This window comes from Panthera onca, chromosome E1 (assembly GCF_046562875.1).
Source record: "Panthera onca isolate mPanOnc1 chromosome E1, mPanOnc1 haplotype 2, whole genome shotgun sequence".
Lineage (NCBI taxonomy): Eukaryota > Metazoa > Chordata > Mammalia > Carnivora > Felidae > Panthera > Panthera onca.
In genome coordinates, this window is record NC_138352.1 from 56,582,426 (window position 1) to 56,597,703 (window position 15,278).

The window sequence follows — 15,278 nt, forward strand, 5'->3', positions numbered from 1 at the left end:
GCAGGGCAGGAAATGTTGGGATAATGACTCATCCTTCCTAGTAAGACATATTGCAAATTAATCAAAGATTCAAATGTGAAAAATGAAATCATAATTGTGCTAAAAATATGAGAATTCTTTTTATAAAGTTGAAGACAGAAGGCCTTTCTAATAATGACCGAAATAAAGAAACCATAAAAACTTATAAATCTGACAACATCAGATAACTTTTACATTGGTACAAAACACAACCTATAAAATTGGAAGACAGATGACAAACTGGGAAGGTATATTTGCAATAACGCCATAGACAGTGACCAGAAAGAAAATACAACAGGCACTTAATTTACAAAGAACCTTAGAAAAAATGCTCAATGTCACTCATAAAGAAGAAATGTAAATTTAAACTACACTGAGATTTTATTTTATCTTTCTCCCTATCATACTGAAAAAAAAAATCACAGTTTGGTAACAAATGTACTGTATACAGCCTCTCATTTATTGCTGGTGTGAGTATAAATTCATACAAGTTACTATACTGCTACTGTAATCAGACAGTGTGATATTGGCATAAGGGTTGGCAAGTGAATCAGTGAAATAGAATAAAGATTCTAGAAATAGTCTCACATACATATGGTCACTTGATTTTTGACAATGTTTCCGAAGTAAGTCCATGAGAAAAGGATAGCCTTTTCAATAAATGTTGCCGATCAATTAGATAATTGCATACAGCAGAGATCGATACATCTTGAGCTTTACCTCACACTCTATATAAAAATTAATTCAAGATGGATTAAATAATTAAATGTGAAGGTTACAGGTATGGAACTTTTAGAAGGCAACATGGAAGAAGATCTTCATAACCTTGTTCAGACAAAGACTTCTAGCACGTGGAGAGCACTAAACATAAAACAATGAATTTGACTTCATCATAGTTAAAGTCTTTTACTGACCAAAATATACCACTAAGAAAGAGAAAGGGCAAGCCACTGACTGGGTGAAAATATCCACTTGGGATATAAAGGACCTTCCTTTTGACACAGCAGTATCATGACTAGTTCTATGCCCGAGAGAAATGAGTGCATATGTACACAAAAAGACTTGCATAAAAATGCTTCTAGCAGTTTTATTCTTAATGGCACCAAAATGGAAACAAGCCAAATGTTCACAAACAACACAATGGATCAACAGACTGTGGTATATTCATAGAATAGGTTAGTAACTTGACAACAAAAATAATGAACTATTGGTATTCACAATGACATGGATGAACTTCAAAAACATGTCAACCTGGGTCGTCTGGGTGGCTCAGTTGGTTAAGTGTCTGACTTCAGCTCAGGTCATGATCTCGTGGTTCATGGGTTTGAGCCCCGTGTCAGGCTCTGAGCTGTCAGCAGAGAGCGTGCTTCAGATTCTGTGTCTCCCTCTCTCTGTGCCCCTCCCCCACTCGTTCTCTCTCTCTCTCTCTCTCTCTCTCTCTCTCTCTCTCTTCTGCGCTCTCTCTCTCTCAAAAATAATAAACATTAAAAATATATATATCAACCTGAAGAATTTAGGCACAAAAGGGTACAAACAGTATGATTACATTTATATTAACTTTAAGAACAGGCCAAACTCTTCTACAGTGTCAGGTATCAGAATAGTGGTTGTCTCCTCATGAGGGAGGTGAGCTGACTGGGAAGGAGCATGAAGGAACTCTCAAGGTCGATATTTCACATCTCGATGTTCTAGTCTATGTCTCGATCTGGATGATTACATGACTGTGTATGGTTTTCAAGTTTCATGGAACTACATGCTTTCCACCATTGATACGTTTTCTTGTATGAAAATGAAATCCCAGTGAAGTGTGGTTAACATAGAAAGTTAAGATTTGATAGAGCTGTGTAGCTCTATGAATGCTTTCTACTTTATTCATGTACTTGAATTACAAATGGGTCATTTGTAATTTCACTTGTGAAAAATGGAAGTCATAAATGCGCTAAGAGAAAGCATAAGAGAATTCTTTTACAAATGAAGAGTGGAGGAGGGCCTTTATAACGGTGACTCAAAATCAAGAAACCACAAAAAAATGGACAAATTTTGCTTCACAAAATAGCAGCATTTGAAATAGTAATAATTTTAAAAAACATGTAAAAAGGACTGGAAGGAAAGATATCTAAATGTTAAGAGTGGACTTCTTTGCATTTTATAATTATTGATGAGAGTTATTTTCTTCTTTATGTTTTTGTACACATCCCACAAATTGGCTGTATCACTTTCAGAATCAGAAGAAGAGTTTGACATGGGGCACCTGGGTGGCTCAGTCGGCTAAGCGTTGACTCTTGATTTCGGCTCAGGTCATAATCTCACCGTTTGTGAGTTCGAGCCCCCAGTCGGGCTCTTCACGGGCAGCCCAGAGCTTGTTTGGGATTCTTTCTCTCCCTCCCTCTCTCTTTGCCCCTCCCCTGTTCGCACATGCTCTCTCTCTCTCTCTCTCTCAAGATAGATAAATAAACATTAATTTTTTTTAAAAAAAGAGTTAGACAACTATTTTTGTTATATCTTTGTTTTTGTACTCTTTTCTCCATCTTATCACTTCTCTTCTTGTGTATCTCAAGCAGTGATTTTCCTTCGTTACATGGCTGACTGCTTTATTTGTGCTCTGGAGCTGATTTCTCTTTGTTTCCTTCAGGACCACATTTCATCAATTATGTACCCTTTTCTTGCATCTTGCACATCTTCTTTACTACTTGACCAATTTACCTTTCCCTGTAAGCATGTTTGTTACAGATCTTAATATTGTCTAACTCCTAGCTATGTAGCCACTTTGGCTTTGAAGGCAGTGTCTTTCCTTCATTACCCATTTTTTTGAGACAGCAGTGGGTATCTATCTGTTACCATCATTTTGCTACCACCAGCTCATTTGTTGACTTTGCGAAATCTGGCTAACCTATAAGCATGATATGACGTAGCCTATCTTGAAGACCCTCTTTGTCTGCCTTAACATAACACCATTTTCCGGTGCAGAAATACCCAGCACTTCCTAAGAGCAAAGTACAAATTCTTCATTGCCAGGCAATCAAGACTTACCATAGTCTTGATCCAGCTGACTGTACTTCACATCCCATGACTCCCGTACCCCCTGCATACACTCTAACCAAACTGTATTCCTTGCCATGCTCCGAGCTCTCCTTGCTTTGTTTCTCCAGGGCGTATTTATTGTTGAGGTTCCCTCCATTTTTCTCCATCTAGGTGTTTCAAGGCTGCTCTGGGAGAGAATCCAGGGCTCACCCATATTTGATTCTCCTCTCCTTGGGGGCACATGGGAAGCTTACTCTTTCCTGTCCCCTTGCAGTTAGGAAAGGTGTAACCAGGGCTTTAATCTTTAGTTCAAGAGACCGGGGAGGCAGCATGTTCCAGATGCTGGAAGAGCAAGTCTGAGAGTGATAGAGAGGAGTTCCCTTCACAGCATTGTCCTGGCTGGAGCCTTCTGGGAAAGGGGCAGTGCAGGGGAGAGGAAGGGTGGGCTTTAGGTCCAGCCTGAGATAAGTAGCTGAGATATAGGGAGGGAATATGGCCTCTGTGGGGCCAGCAAGGAACCCATGAATTGTAAATACTAAATAGATACAATGAGGAGCCTGTGTCCTCAAGTCATGAATGCTTCTTGCATTTAGAGCAGGCAAATTTTGAGGCCATTGTTTTGCCTGAGTGTCCTCATGGTGGGCTGTACTCAGAACCTAGAATGCAAAGTTTTGTGCTGGTTCTTACAGATGACTGATGCATTATATTTTATTTTATATTTTTATTATTTAAAAAATATTTTTTAATGTTTATTTTTGAGAGAGAGAGAAAGACAGTACATGAATGGGGGAGGGGCAGAGAGAGAGGGAGACACAGAATTTGAAACAGACTCCAGGCTCTGAGCTGTCAGCACAGAGCACGATTCGGGGCTCGAGCTCACAAACTACGAGATCATAACCTGAGCTGAAGTCAGACGCTTAACCGACTGAGCCACCCAGGCACCCCATGATACGTTATATTTTAGATTTTACTTTTTATGCAACACTAGGTGCTAAAAATACAGGCATCTTATTTAGTGCATTATTAAAGCTATGAAGATGTTGCATTATTAACTAAAATTAGGATTCTACTAGATTTTACCGAGAAAGGCCTTACTGTTTTATCCAAAAGTACAGTGGCCATTTTTCAGTGTTTGACAACCCAGGGGAATGCCTACTGCATATGCCCACATGGAAAAAGATGGAATTCCTACAGTTTGGAGGAAGGCTTTTTTTTAAGTTCATTTATCCTGAGAGACACAGAGACAGCATGAGTGGGGGAGGGGCAGGGAGGGAGGGAGACCGAGAATCCCAAGCAGGCTCTGCGCTGTCAGCGCAGAGCCTGCCTCCGGGCTCAAACTCATGAAACCATGAGATTATGTTATGACCTGAACTGAAACCAGGAGTCAGATGCTTAACAGACTGAGCCACTGAGGTGCCCCTAGAGGAAGGCTTCTGAGGGCTGTTTTGGGATGTCACAGTTTTCAGTGATGGAAATCTTTGCTCTTTGTGCATAATTCACTCTTAATGTGTCTATTTATCATCATCATTAGCAATTACTTTGTTGTGGGGTGTTTGGTTAACTATAGAGCGCACAGTGATCCAGATTTGTATCAATGATAATTTTGGTCTATACTTTTCCAATAACCAGATTTAAACACATATTTTTTGCCATGCAAATATAAATCTATTACACTACTGCAAAGTAGACATAATTTAATGCCCCTAGGATTTTAGAAGTTTTTATCATTGTTGGGAAGTAGAAAGGAAAGACCATTTGGCCAGTGAAAGTGTACTATGGTAAAAAAAAAAAAAAAAAAAAAAAAAAAGAAGCTGGAGTCCTCCCACCCTAACACCATTTAGAACAGGCAGGCTAACCCAAGAAGAGGTCAGATCTAGAATTAGCCTATGTCTTTAACATAATATTTAGTGCAATACTATGCCAAAACTAAAAACAGTTATGAAAGGCTAAAAGTAACATGAGAGTCCCCAAAGCGGTTATTCTATCTTAGGGATATTTTCCTACTTCAGTTCCACTTTGATTTTGCATTAAGCCAAACTGGAAATATTTTTAACTCAGAAAATAAAAATAGATTAGTGAATCCATACAAAATGTTATAGATCGAGAGAAGGTAGTCACGTGCATTTTTCTGAGAGAAAATTGGATATAGCTCATTGGGAATTATTACAGATGCTGAATATTTGCTTTGCCATAATCTTGACCAAGGCAGAGAAGAAACCGTGGGAAAGTCTGAGGTTGGGTGGATGGCAGAGATTGATACGGTGGAAACTTCTGGGTTAAAAGCTACTATGTGTTTTTTAAAAGAACATTTGCATTTTGAAACAATTACAGACCCATAGGAAGTTGCAAAGATGGTGCAGAGAGGTCCCATGTATCTAGCTTTCTCCTGTGGTTATAGTGGTTATATCTTTCTCAGCAATTGTAAAGTCAAGAAGTTGACATGGATACAATGTGTGTGTATGTATATATATATATATATATATATATGACATGGATACAATGTGTATATATATATATACATATACATATACATATACACAATGTATGTGTGTGTGTATGATATATGTATATGTATATATATATATATACACAATGTATGTGTGTGTGTATGATGTGTATATTTCTTTCACATATGTAGATTCATGTAACTACCTCAGCATTCATGATACACAACTCAAGATATGCACCATAAAGATCTCCTTCATGCTGTATTTGTTTTATGTGTAATTTCTAGGGTTTTTAGCCAAACTTAGGAAGAGGAACAAGGAAATGTACATCTATTTCATCTTCTGGAAGTGGAGTTCTCTGTTTTGCTTTTTTATTTATTTACTAAAAAATTTTTTTTAATGTTTATTTATCTTTGAGAGAGAGAGAGAGAGAGAGAGCACGCGCAAGTGGGGTAGGGGCAGGAAGAGAAGGAGACACAGAATCTGAAGCAGGCTCTAGGCTCTGAGCTGTACTGAGCCATCCGGGCGCCCCTCTGTTTTGCTTTTTAAATGTATGTGAATAATTCTTCTTTTTTTTTTTTTAATTTTAATGTTTATTTATTTTTGAGAGAGAGAGAGACAGAGTGCAAGAAGGGGAGGAGCAGAAAGAAAGGGAGACACAGAATCCGAAGCAGGCTCCAGGATCTGAGCTGTCAGCACAGAGCCTGACGCGGGGCTCGAACTCATGAACAGTGAGATCATGACCTGAGCCGAAGTCGGACGCTCCACCGACTGAGCCACCCAGGCACCCCTGTGAATAATTATTCTTATACCCCAGTGTTCAATAACAGACCTATGTACCTTATGGTATTTTATGCAGCTGCTAACATAATGGTCACAAGACAATCTTATATGTTTATTAGGATTGAAAATGCTTACATGACATAGTAAAAAAATACGTTACTCAACTATGTGCATATGTAAATATGATTACCACTATATGGAAAAACCTATTGTAAGAAAGAAAACTGTAAGTTCCCAAAATACTGAGAATGGATATTTCGGGTGTGGAATTATAACTGATTTTTTTTCCCCTTTTGTGTGCCAAATTGAAAAAAAAAATGGAATCTTCAACTTTTGTAATTACAAATAAAATAAAATTTATTCCTAAATTTCCAACTGTCTTCCAAGATATATGACATTTTGCATTGATTAGTTAATCTGTTTGTATTTGAGGAGTTAAAAAACTATTTTCAGCTTTGGTTTGTGCAAAATCAAACTGTCGGCATGGGTTTAGGCAATTACCTTGGCATCACATGGTTATTACATCTGCAGTAATAAGCCACAAAGTTTATATTTACCATGCTAAAAAAAATGAAACACATTTTATTTGGAGATTAGCAAGAAAGCTTTATAGACTCCTAGAATATCACAAATAAGCTGGCAGGAGAGGAAATGATAAAGCAGAAATGTACTGAGGATGTTTAGAGGACAAGTTCAGGATAGAAACCCTTTTTTAAAATTTTATTTGAGAGAGAGAGAGAGAGTATTAGCAAGAGGGGAAGAGGGGCAGAGGGAGAGAGAGAGAATCTCAAGCAGGCTCCACGCTCAGTGCAGAGAGATTGACTTGGGCTCAATCCCACGACCCTGGGATCATGACCTGAGCCAAAACCAAGAGTGGGACACTCAACCGACTGAGCCACCCAGGCTCCCCAGGATGGAAAACCCTTCTTGACTTTCAAGTTTGGATGTCTCTGACTGAAGCCCCCATCTCCTTTCCAGGACACTGCTGGCTTTGAAGCCTCCATCCGCCGCGCTGGGGGTTTAGCATTCACACACAGCAGTTTTCGAGCGTGCATATCACATACGTGGAGTATGGCTCACAAGTGTTGTCTGACGTGCTTGTGGTAGAACATGGGTGACAGGGAAGCCTGTGGAGAAATTTGAACTAAGTTCAACAGGGGAAAGCTGGATAACATTTCAACTCAGAAAAGATCGTGCCCAAATCTGCCACTCTTTGAACGCTCTTTGCAGAATAACATTTGACTTAAGCCTATTTTATGCCTGGACCCAGCATTGTCGCTTCATGCCCATTGCAGCGGTGCCAGCTCAATACAACCATATGTATTTACTTCACTTTGCAAATGTCCTCTTATGCATTTGGTGGGAGGCAGGAGCCAAGGGAGATCTCCAGCATGGAATTTTATGTGTGATACTTATTCTGCTTTAGAACTTAGAATACTTTGTGAACACTTCTAATATCGTGTGATTAGCCTCAGTCATGGTTGTTTTTTTGTTTGTTTGTTTGTTTTTTTTTTTTACTCTTGTAAGGAGATCCTTTAACACATTAGAGAGGTTTGACCTTGGGCAGATCTTGGGGAAACAGGATTCTCCTACAAGAGCCTCTTTGTGACTTGGGGGATTTTGAGAATAAACGTGTGGAACTTGCCTGCTGTCCTCACTCTCAAGGAGACCCCGGTACGTGTTGATCTCACACTCCAGCCGGGCCTTTGTGTCCAGCAACACCTCGTACTCCTGGTTCTGCCGCTCCAGGTCACAGCGGATCTCCGCCAGCTGGTTCTCCACGTTATCGATCAGGCACTGCATCTGGGCCAGCTGCGCGCTGTACTGGTCCTCAGTCTCCGCCACAGTGCATTCCAGAGATTCTGTCTGCAGAAGAAGTGTACTCAGGAGGGCTGTATAACATAATCCCTGGGATCAGAGTGCCTGTTTCCAAAGCCTTGCTCTACCCTAGTGTAGCCTAGTGACATTCTGAAAATTACTTAGCTTCTCTGAGCCTTAGTTTTATTCTATAACAAGTGGGCAATGCAAAGTACCTATCTCCTAGGAGGGTTGTGAGGATTAAATGAGTGATATGTGTAAAGGATTTTGAAGAGTTCCTGAAAAAAAAAAACAACTTTAAAAGCTAGGTAAGAGTTATTACTAACACCACCAAGCCCGCTGCAACCTTCAGTAGACTGAAGTTGGGTATTGACTTGAGGCAGGAGGAGCCATATAGTGAGAGTTAAGAGGCTCTGGGATTGAACCAGCTGGATCCAGCTTCCACTTTTGCCTCTTAAAAACTGCATGATCCCTGCAACTTAATCTGAATCTCAGTCTTTCTCATCTGTATAACAGGCTTAGTAAAGGGATTTATCCCATAAAGTAAGGCTCTCGCAAGATGAATGCACAGCTGTCATTCACCTAGTCTCCATAGGGCCTAACGTGGCATGGACAGGGGTGTTTGACTGGAACTGGCTAGTGTTATCTTCAGTGCACGGTATCCTCGTTGCTTGGTGGGGGTCGGGGGGTGGTTCAGTGAAGGGTCCAGTTGAGATGTGGATCCTGGGAAAGTTTAGGATAGTGGTAGAATGCAGAGTTTGAATACCATTGTTTTTTTATGATGGTGAGCTTGGAAACCTGGCCCGAATCAAAAGAGCTTCAGGGGCGCCTGGGTGGCTCAGTCGGTTGAGTGACCGACTTCGGCTCAGGTCACAATCTCACGGTTTGTGAGTTCGAGCCCCGCATCGGGCTCTGTGCTGACAGCTCAGAGCCTGGAGCCTGCTTCCGATTCTGTGTCTCCCTCTCTCTCTGCCCCTCCCCCACTCATTCTCTGTCTCTCTCTGTCTCAGAAATAAATAAACATTAAAAAAAGATTAAAAAAAAAAAGAGCTTCAAAACCCACTGGAATGCTCGAGTGCCTTTGGCTCAGAGGTTCTGTTCTCATTCTGCTCCTGCTCTTCCCCTCTCTCCCTGTCTCTGGAAGGTGCTGCAGGATCACACTCAAGCCCAGAAGGGACGGTCAGGGCATCCCGTTGGGACAGTACAAGCTGTTGACCTATCGCTTCTGCCTCTAGCTCGGTAAACAGCGGTATTTAGGAAAGGCAAGGAAATATACTCCTTGCACGTTGGAAATGGAGACTTTCTGCCACATGAACTGTGGGGCTCTCTCCTCGGGGTTTGGAAGAGGGGATGGCATCTCGGGGCCTGACTCCTCAGTATGTGAGTGGCATACCAGGCTTTGCTGTGCTTGGAGCTCAATTTCCAGAGCGTTGGCTGTGCGTTTCAGTTCCAGGATCTCTGTCTGGCAGTCCTGCAGCTGTTCCGTGCTGCACAGCTGCTGCTGATTCAGCTCCTCTGTCTGAAACACAGGTGTGATCAGAGGACCCAAGTAAGACAGACATCTGGAAGCCTGTCACCTTCCTGCTCCAGGAACTGACCTGAACAGCGAACCATTCTTCCACGTCTCTGCGGTTGTTGGCGAGCACCGTTTCATACTGACAGCGCATCTCATCCAGGACCCTGTTGAGGTCGACGGTGGGGGCAGTGTCCAGCTCCACGCTGAGTCGGTCACCCAGCTGTCCGCGAAGCAAGTTGACCTCCTGAATGGGGGAATGGAGTCAAGAGTGTGACAGGGTGGGTGGGGGGGGGGGGAGGGGGATTCACTTTGACATCCCAAGGGCGTCGTATTTCTGTTTTGGGGGATAAGTGAGTAAAAGTGTAAAAAATCTAGAGGGATTTAGATTCAGTTGCTTGGGTTGCAATCTCTTTTGGTAGCTCAGTGTCTGCATCTGCAAATGGGTATAATAATTTTACCTTTCCCAGAGACTTATTGTGAGAGATACGAGTTAATGTTTATAGAAAGCACTTATGAAAGCCCTTGGCACATAGGAAGGTCTCAATAAATGCTATTATTATCATCAACCAATGCTCAAAGGGGAAATATACTATATTACATCTTTCAGCTTTTCACCTTTTAGCCTCATTGATGTGAGATAATCAGATACTTCATATTTTATGATTTTAAAAAGTTTATAGGTACAGAATATTTTAAAAATTTGGCCCAAATATTGCATAAGATGTTATCCCCTTTTTGAAATGGACTTCACACCCTGTGTTTATCAATAATCCAGATTTTCAAACCTTATAGGTTAGAGTTAGGTGAGCCATAAATCCTCCAAGGAAGGCTGTTTGTGGGAGTTACCCCCTCCAGACAGCAATGACAGGTGGCCAGTTTGGTTCATCCATGTGGCACTGGCCAGGGCCATTTCACATGTACATCCAGAGACATGACATGCTGCCATGATCAGGCCCAATAGCATTAGTGCCCTGAGTACTTTTGTTCCAGCATGAGCGGTATCTGCCCAAGTTCGATTTAGGTACACAGCACGGACTGTATCAGTCTGACTTTGTCCCTTCTACATTTGTTCAGCATTTTTGCCACTTTCCTCACCTCTTCGTGGTTTTTCTTAAGGCAAAGGAGATCGTCCTTCAGAGACTCCACGTGGGCCTCCAGATCAGCTTTGCACAGAGTCAACTCACCCAGGATCCCACGCAGGCCGCCAATGTCCGTCTCCAGCAGCTGGCGAAGAGACAGTTCAGACTCGTACCTTTCACGGCAAAAGAGATACAGCCAATGCTTACTTGGCTGGAGACAGTGCTGGGGATGCTGGGGGGTGACAAGAGGACTCAAGGAAGCCACATCCCAAATAATAAATGTGAGTTTTGTGAGCATTCTTAGCTTTAAAAAAGCTTATAGAGAGAATATTTGTGGTGTGTGCACACGCACATGTGTGTGTGTGAGAGACAGAGAGAGCGAGAGAGAGAGTGAGAGAGAGGCAGTCATAAGTTACTCTCAAGTTCATTCAACTTACTTTGACCTAAAGTCATCGGCAGCCAGTTTGCAGTTGTCAAGCTGAACAGCAAGTCTAGAATTCTCTGCCTTTGTGCACAAGATCTGGGAAGGAAGGTCGTTATATGTAATAGATGGCCCTTTGAAAGAAACCTAAATATCTATTCATTTAACAACTATGCCATTATTTATCTTTTAAAAGTCTTTATAAGAAAGTATAAAATAGCTTTCAGCCTACTTCTCTTATTAGCCATGTCACTTCATGAAGAGACAAGCAGGACCAATTTATAAAAGAAATAGATAAAAAAGGTTAGTTTTTCAATGGCCTAAGACATTTTGCAATATTCCTTGACAGTTGAACTCTGATTTTTCTCCATAAGTGGTTTGTATTATGACTCTATCCCCACTCCATGAAAATAAAAATTCATCTGTAAGAAAATGATTCCTAGGGTGAAATTATGTGATTAAAATGATGACATTTCAATATCTATGTTAAAATATAAATATAAACATCCAGTGTTGCATACAGAATTAACTTTGGGTGTAACACAGTTTTTCCTTACTCTCTGGACGATGAAGGTAAAAGTCTGGACATGAGAGAGCTTATTATGGCCGTCAGGGATTACTGGCATCCCCAGGGCTAATGCTGACGTTTCCTGATTTCGGCCCACCACCCTTTCCTCTGGGTCACATTACCTCCTGAAAAGTCCCCTTTCCCTGGGGGGACTTCCATAGAACAGCCTCTTTTAGTATAAAGATGGAGCGAATCCCAGATTGGAAGGGTGGAACATTAGGGCAATGAGACACCAGACCTTTTGCTGGAGATCTTCAATGGTGTCGAAGTAAGACTGGTAATCGGGGCACACCAGGGGGACCTCCCCTTCACACTGTTCTCCGATCCTGCACTCCAGCTCCGCGTTCATCTCCTCCAGGCCTCGCACCTTCTCCAGGTAGTTGGCGAGTCTGTCGTTCAGGAACTGCATCGTCTCCTTCTCGTTGCTGTTGAACATCCCATCCTCACACCAAGCACCGCTCCCCACCAAGCACGGAATGTGACCATTCCCAGCCAAGTAGCACGGTGTGACACAGCCGGTTGCCAAGCGAGACCCAGAAAGGAAGCTAGGGGTCTGACCTCTGGAGGTGGCTTGGGCGCTGGGGAGGTGAGTGGTTTCCATGGAACAGGGTGAAGCGAACACACAGTCGGAAGCTGTGGCACAGGATTCAGAGGAGCAGCACGCAGGGGAGCAGTCCGAAGTCATCCTATCGAGCGAAGAACCGAGACTAGTTGCAAAACTCCGGCTGACTGGCTGCCGAGGTCTCCTTCCCTCCTGAGACTTTTATACAGTCCCCCAAATGGGTATTTATGGAACAGACCGGATGTTTTCTTTATCACTGTTGGTGGCAGTTGTCATATGAACACTCATCAGGGTTGTTTGTTTGCTGAGGAAGAGTTTTATGCTTCATAAAAGAGGCATAACTTCAGGTTACTAAAAAAGGACACTGTTTCCATATGCCAATAGGATAAAATGCTTGGTCCAGAATAAAATCTTCTTAGGAAGCGCTGTCCGTTTGGCAGACTTTGGAAAGATGGAGAAAATGTGGCCCCTCGGTAATTATAGGTACAACTCATTACAAATAACGAAAACAATATTCCCACACATTTTGATCCTGGGCACTGGAAATTGTTTATGTATCCTCTTAAAATTCATATTACATCTCATTAAATGCCATTTATTTGTTTGTGCCACCATCATAAAAATGTTCCCTGTAGTTAGCAGTCTTTTCAACGCTTTTTATGGCCTTGCTGTGCTCAGATGGTGGAGGGGTGAGGTGTGTACTGGGTTTAAAGTGTGTGTGTGTGTGTGTGTGTGTGTGTGTGTGTGTGTGAACCATGTCTACCTGTGCACACATTGAAAAGTCACTTTATGTAACAGATGGGTACGATCTGTGCCCTCCAGGCCAAAAGACAAATTGGTTATCAAGATCTGGAGTTGTGATCTATGATTTCCGGAAATTTCCTTGCTTTCTCCACATTTCCTATGCCTAATTTTTATTTATTGAAAAAATTTTTTAAGTATTTATTTTTGAGAGAGAGAGAGACAGAATGTGAGTGGGGGAGGGGGAGAGGGAAGGAGACACAGAATTGGAAGCAGACTCTAGGCTCTGAGCTGTCAGCAGAGCCCGATGTGGGGCTCAAACTCACGAGTCTCGAGATCATAACCTGAGCCGAAGTCGGACGCCCAACTGACTGAGCCACCCAGGTGTCCCTCCTATGACTCATTTTTAGATGAGAGATATACTTTTTTATTTTACCTGTATCTATAATAAGAGTGAAATAAAATCTCTAAGTTACAATCTTTTAATCTCTTAGGAAACTAAACCCTCATTGGTTACAATTCAGAATAGGGCCAAGGGAGCTACAGAAGGTTTACTTCTGAGATGGAATCTGTTTTCTCTTATTTCCTTTTTTTTTTTTTAGTTTTTAACTTTTATTTATTTCTGAGAGACAGAGACAGAGTATGAGTGGGGGAGGGGCAGAGAGAGCGAGGGAGACACAGAATCTGAAGCAGGTTCCAGGCTCTGAGCTGTCAGCACAGAACCCAACACAGGGCTCCAACTCATGAGTCTCGAGATCATGACATGAGCCAAAGTCAGTCACTTAGCCAACTGAGCCACCCAGGCGCCCCTTGTTTACTTATTTTTTAAGGTCACAATTTCATAAAAATTTAAAATACTGGAACAGAGGAATAAAATTTTATAATGTGAGTTCCAGATCAGTGGTTCCATTGGGTGAAACCCCTGCTGCAATACCGAATGGATAGGGGTTTGAGATTTTTTGGATTCTGTCTTGAATTTCATCTCCGTTACGGAGCATAATCTCTTTCACTTTGCTTGGCGTAATTGTGGCATTTATTTCATTTTCAAAGGTGTGCAGAGCAAATTGCCTCCAGAATCGTTAAGATTTTCATAGGAAAAAACCCCACTGTCCTGACAAAGTGAAAATTTTCATGATCCAAAATAAACTTAATTTTTTTTCTAACTGTGAACACTAGGTAGCTGATAATGGGAAGACCAAAACCAAAAACAAACCAAGAGATCTTAAATAGATGGATTTAAATAGTGTCTTAGGATATATTATTCTCCCATCCAAGTACTAACCAGGCACGACATTGCTTAGCTTCTGAGATCAGATAAGATGGGACACCTTCAAGGTGATATGGTCATGGACTCTTAGGGTTTATTATTCATTGAGCAGAGTTGGGTTTGATTTTAGGGATTCTCTTTACATTTCAACACTTAATGCTAAACGTTCTTAGAGTGCTGATGGCATGATGATGCTGTTCTGCAGAGGACATGAGCAGGGATTCAAAAACATATTTGAAAAATACAGATCTCTGAAGGAAAATTCTGATTTCCACAGTAACCTAATGAGTCAAAGGAAAAATGTCTTTGAAGAGAACCCATGTCTTGGTTGTCTGTCATTGGTTTCAGTTAATTAAAATGCAGCAATGTGCCTTTCTTTTAAAGTAACTGCAGGGGGGTGCCCTGGATGGCTCAGCTGGTTAAGTGTCCAACTCTTGATTTCAGCTCAGGTCATGATTTTACGGTTCATGAGTTTGAGCCCCACATCGGGCTCTGTGCTGACCACACAGAACCTGCTTGGGATTCTCACTCTCTGTGTCTTTCTCTGCCCCTCCCCTGCTCATGCTCTCTCTCTCTCTCTCTCTCTCTCTCTCTCAAATAAACTTGAAAAAATAAAGTAACTGCAAGTAAAAATAAGTTTATATTGACCTAGTTTCTATTTGTAAAATGTTGATTTCTGGTTATGGGATATATATATATATAGAGAGAGAGAGAGACAGAGACAGAGAAAGAGAGAGAGAGACAGAGAGAGAGAGAGAGCACAAACATGCAGGACTATTTATTTGGGGCTTGATTAATTAGATACTGTTGTATGACAATCAATAGCCTTAGTTCCCATCTTAGAATATTGAAATTGCCCAGAATTCATTTTTATGGCATATCATCCTCAAAAGAAGGGAACATTGGGAATAGAGAAAAATAAACAGATGCCATTAAAGGTCATGATACAATGGCATCATTGTTTCTTCTTGTAATAAGACCTTACCTCAGAACATCCACTTACTGCTGCCACACTTGCTGATGTAAAATACAGATCT

At 41.5% G+C, this 15,278-nt stretch overlaps 1 protein-coding gene and 1 long non-coding RNA gene across 7 annotated transcripts in view; one reads left to right on the top strand and one right to left on the bottom strand.

The window, feature by feature from the left end:
* Positions 1–15,110, top strand: part of LOC132687672 (uncharacterized) — a 151,884-nt gene extending 136,774 nt beyond the window's left edge. For 4 of the 6 annotated variants that reach the window (XR_013551966.2, XR_013551967.2, XR_013551963.2 and 1 more), the window contains 2 exons: positions 9,618–9,834; positions 10,720–11,539. This is a non-coding gene — a long non-coding RNA (uncharacterized LOC132687672). Of the gene's footprint in view, positions 1–9,617; positions 9,882–10,719; positions 11,540–12,029 lie in introns of those variants that run through there. The other 2 variants (XR_013551965.2, XR_009614221.3) reach the window with 2 other exon arrangements.
* Positions 5,614–12,356, bottom strand: KRT40 (keratin 40). Its single transcript, XM_060646115.3, has 7 exons — positions 11,910–12,356; positions 11,120–11,202; positions 10,699–10,855; positions 9,686–9,847; positions 9,481–9,606; positions 7,915–8,135; positions 5,614–7,396 (listed from the first exon to the last, which is right to left on the bottom strand). The coding sequence occupies exons 1-7, from the start codon at positions 12,354–12,356 to the stop codon at positions 7,297–7,299; spliced, it is 1,296 nt and encodes a 431-aa protein (XP_060502098.2). The 3' UTR covers positions 5,614–7,296.
* Positions 15,111–15,278: the final 168 nt, after the last annotated feature.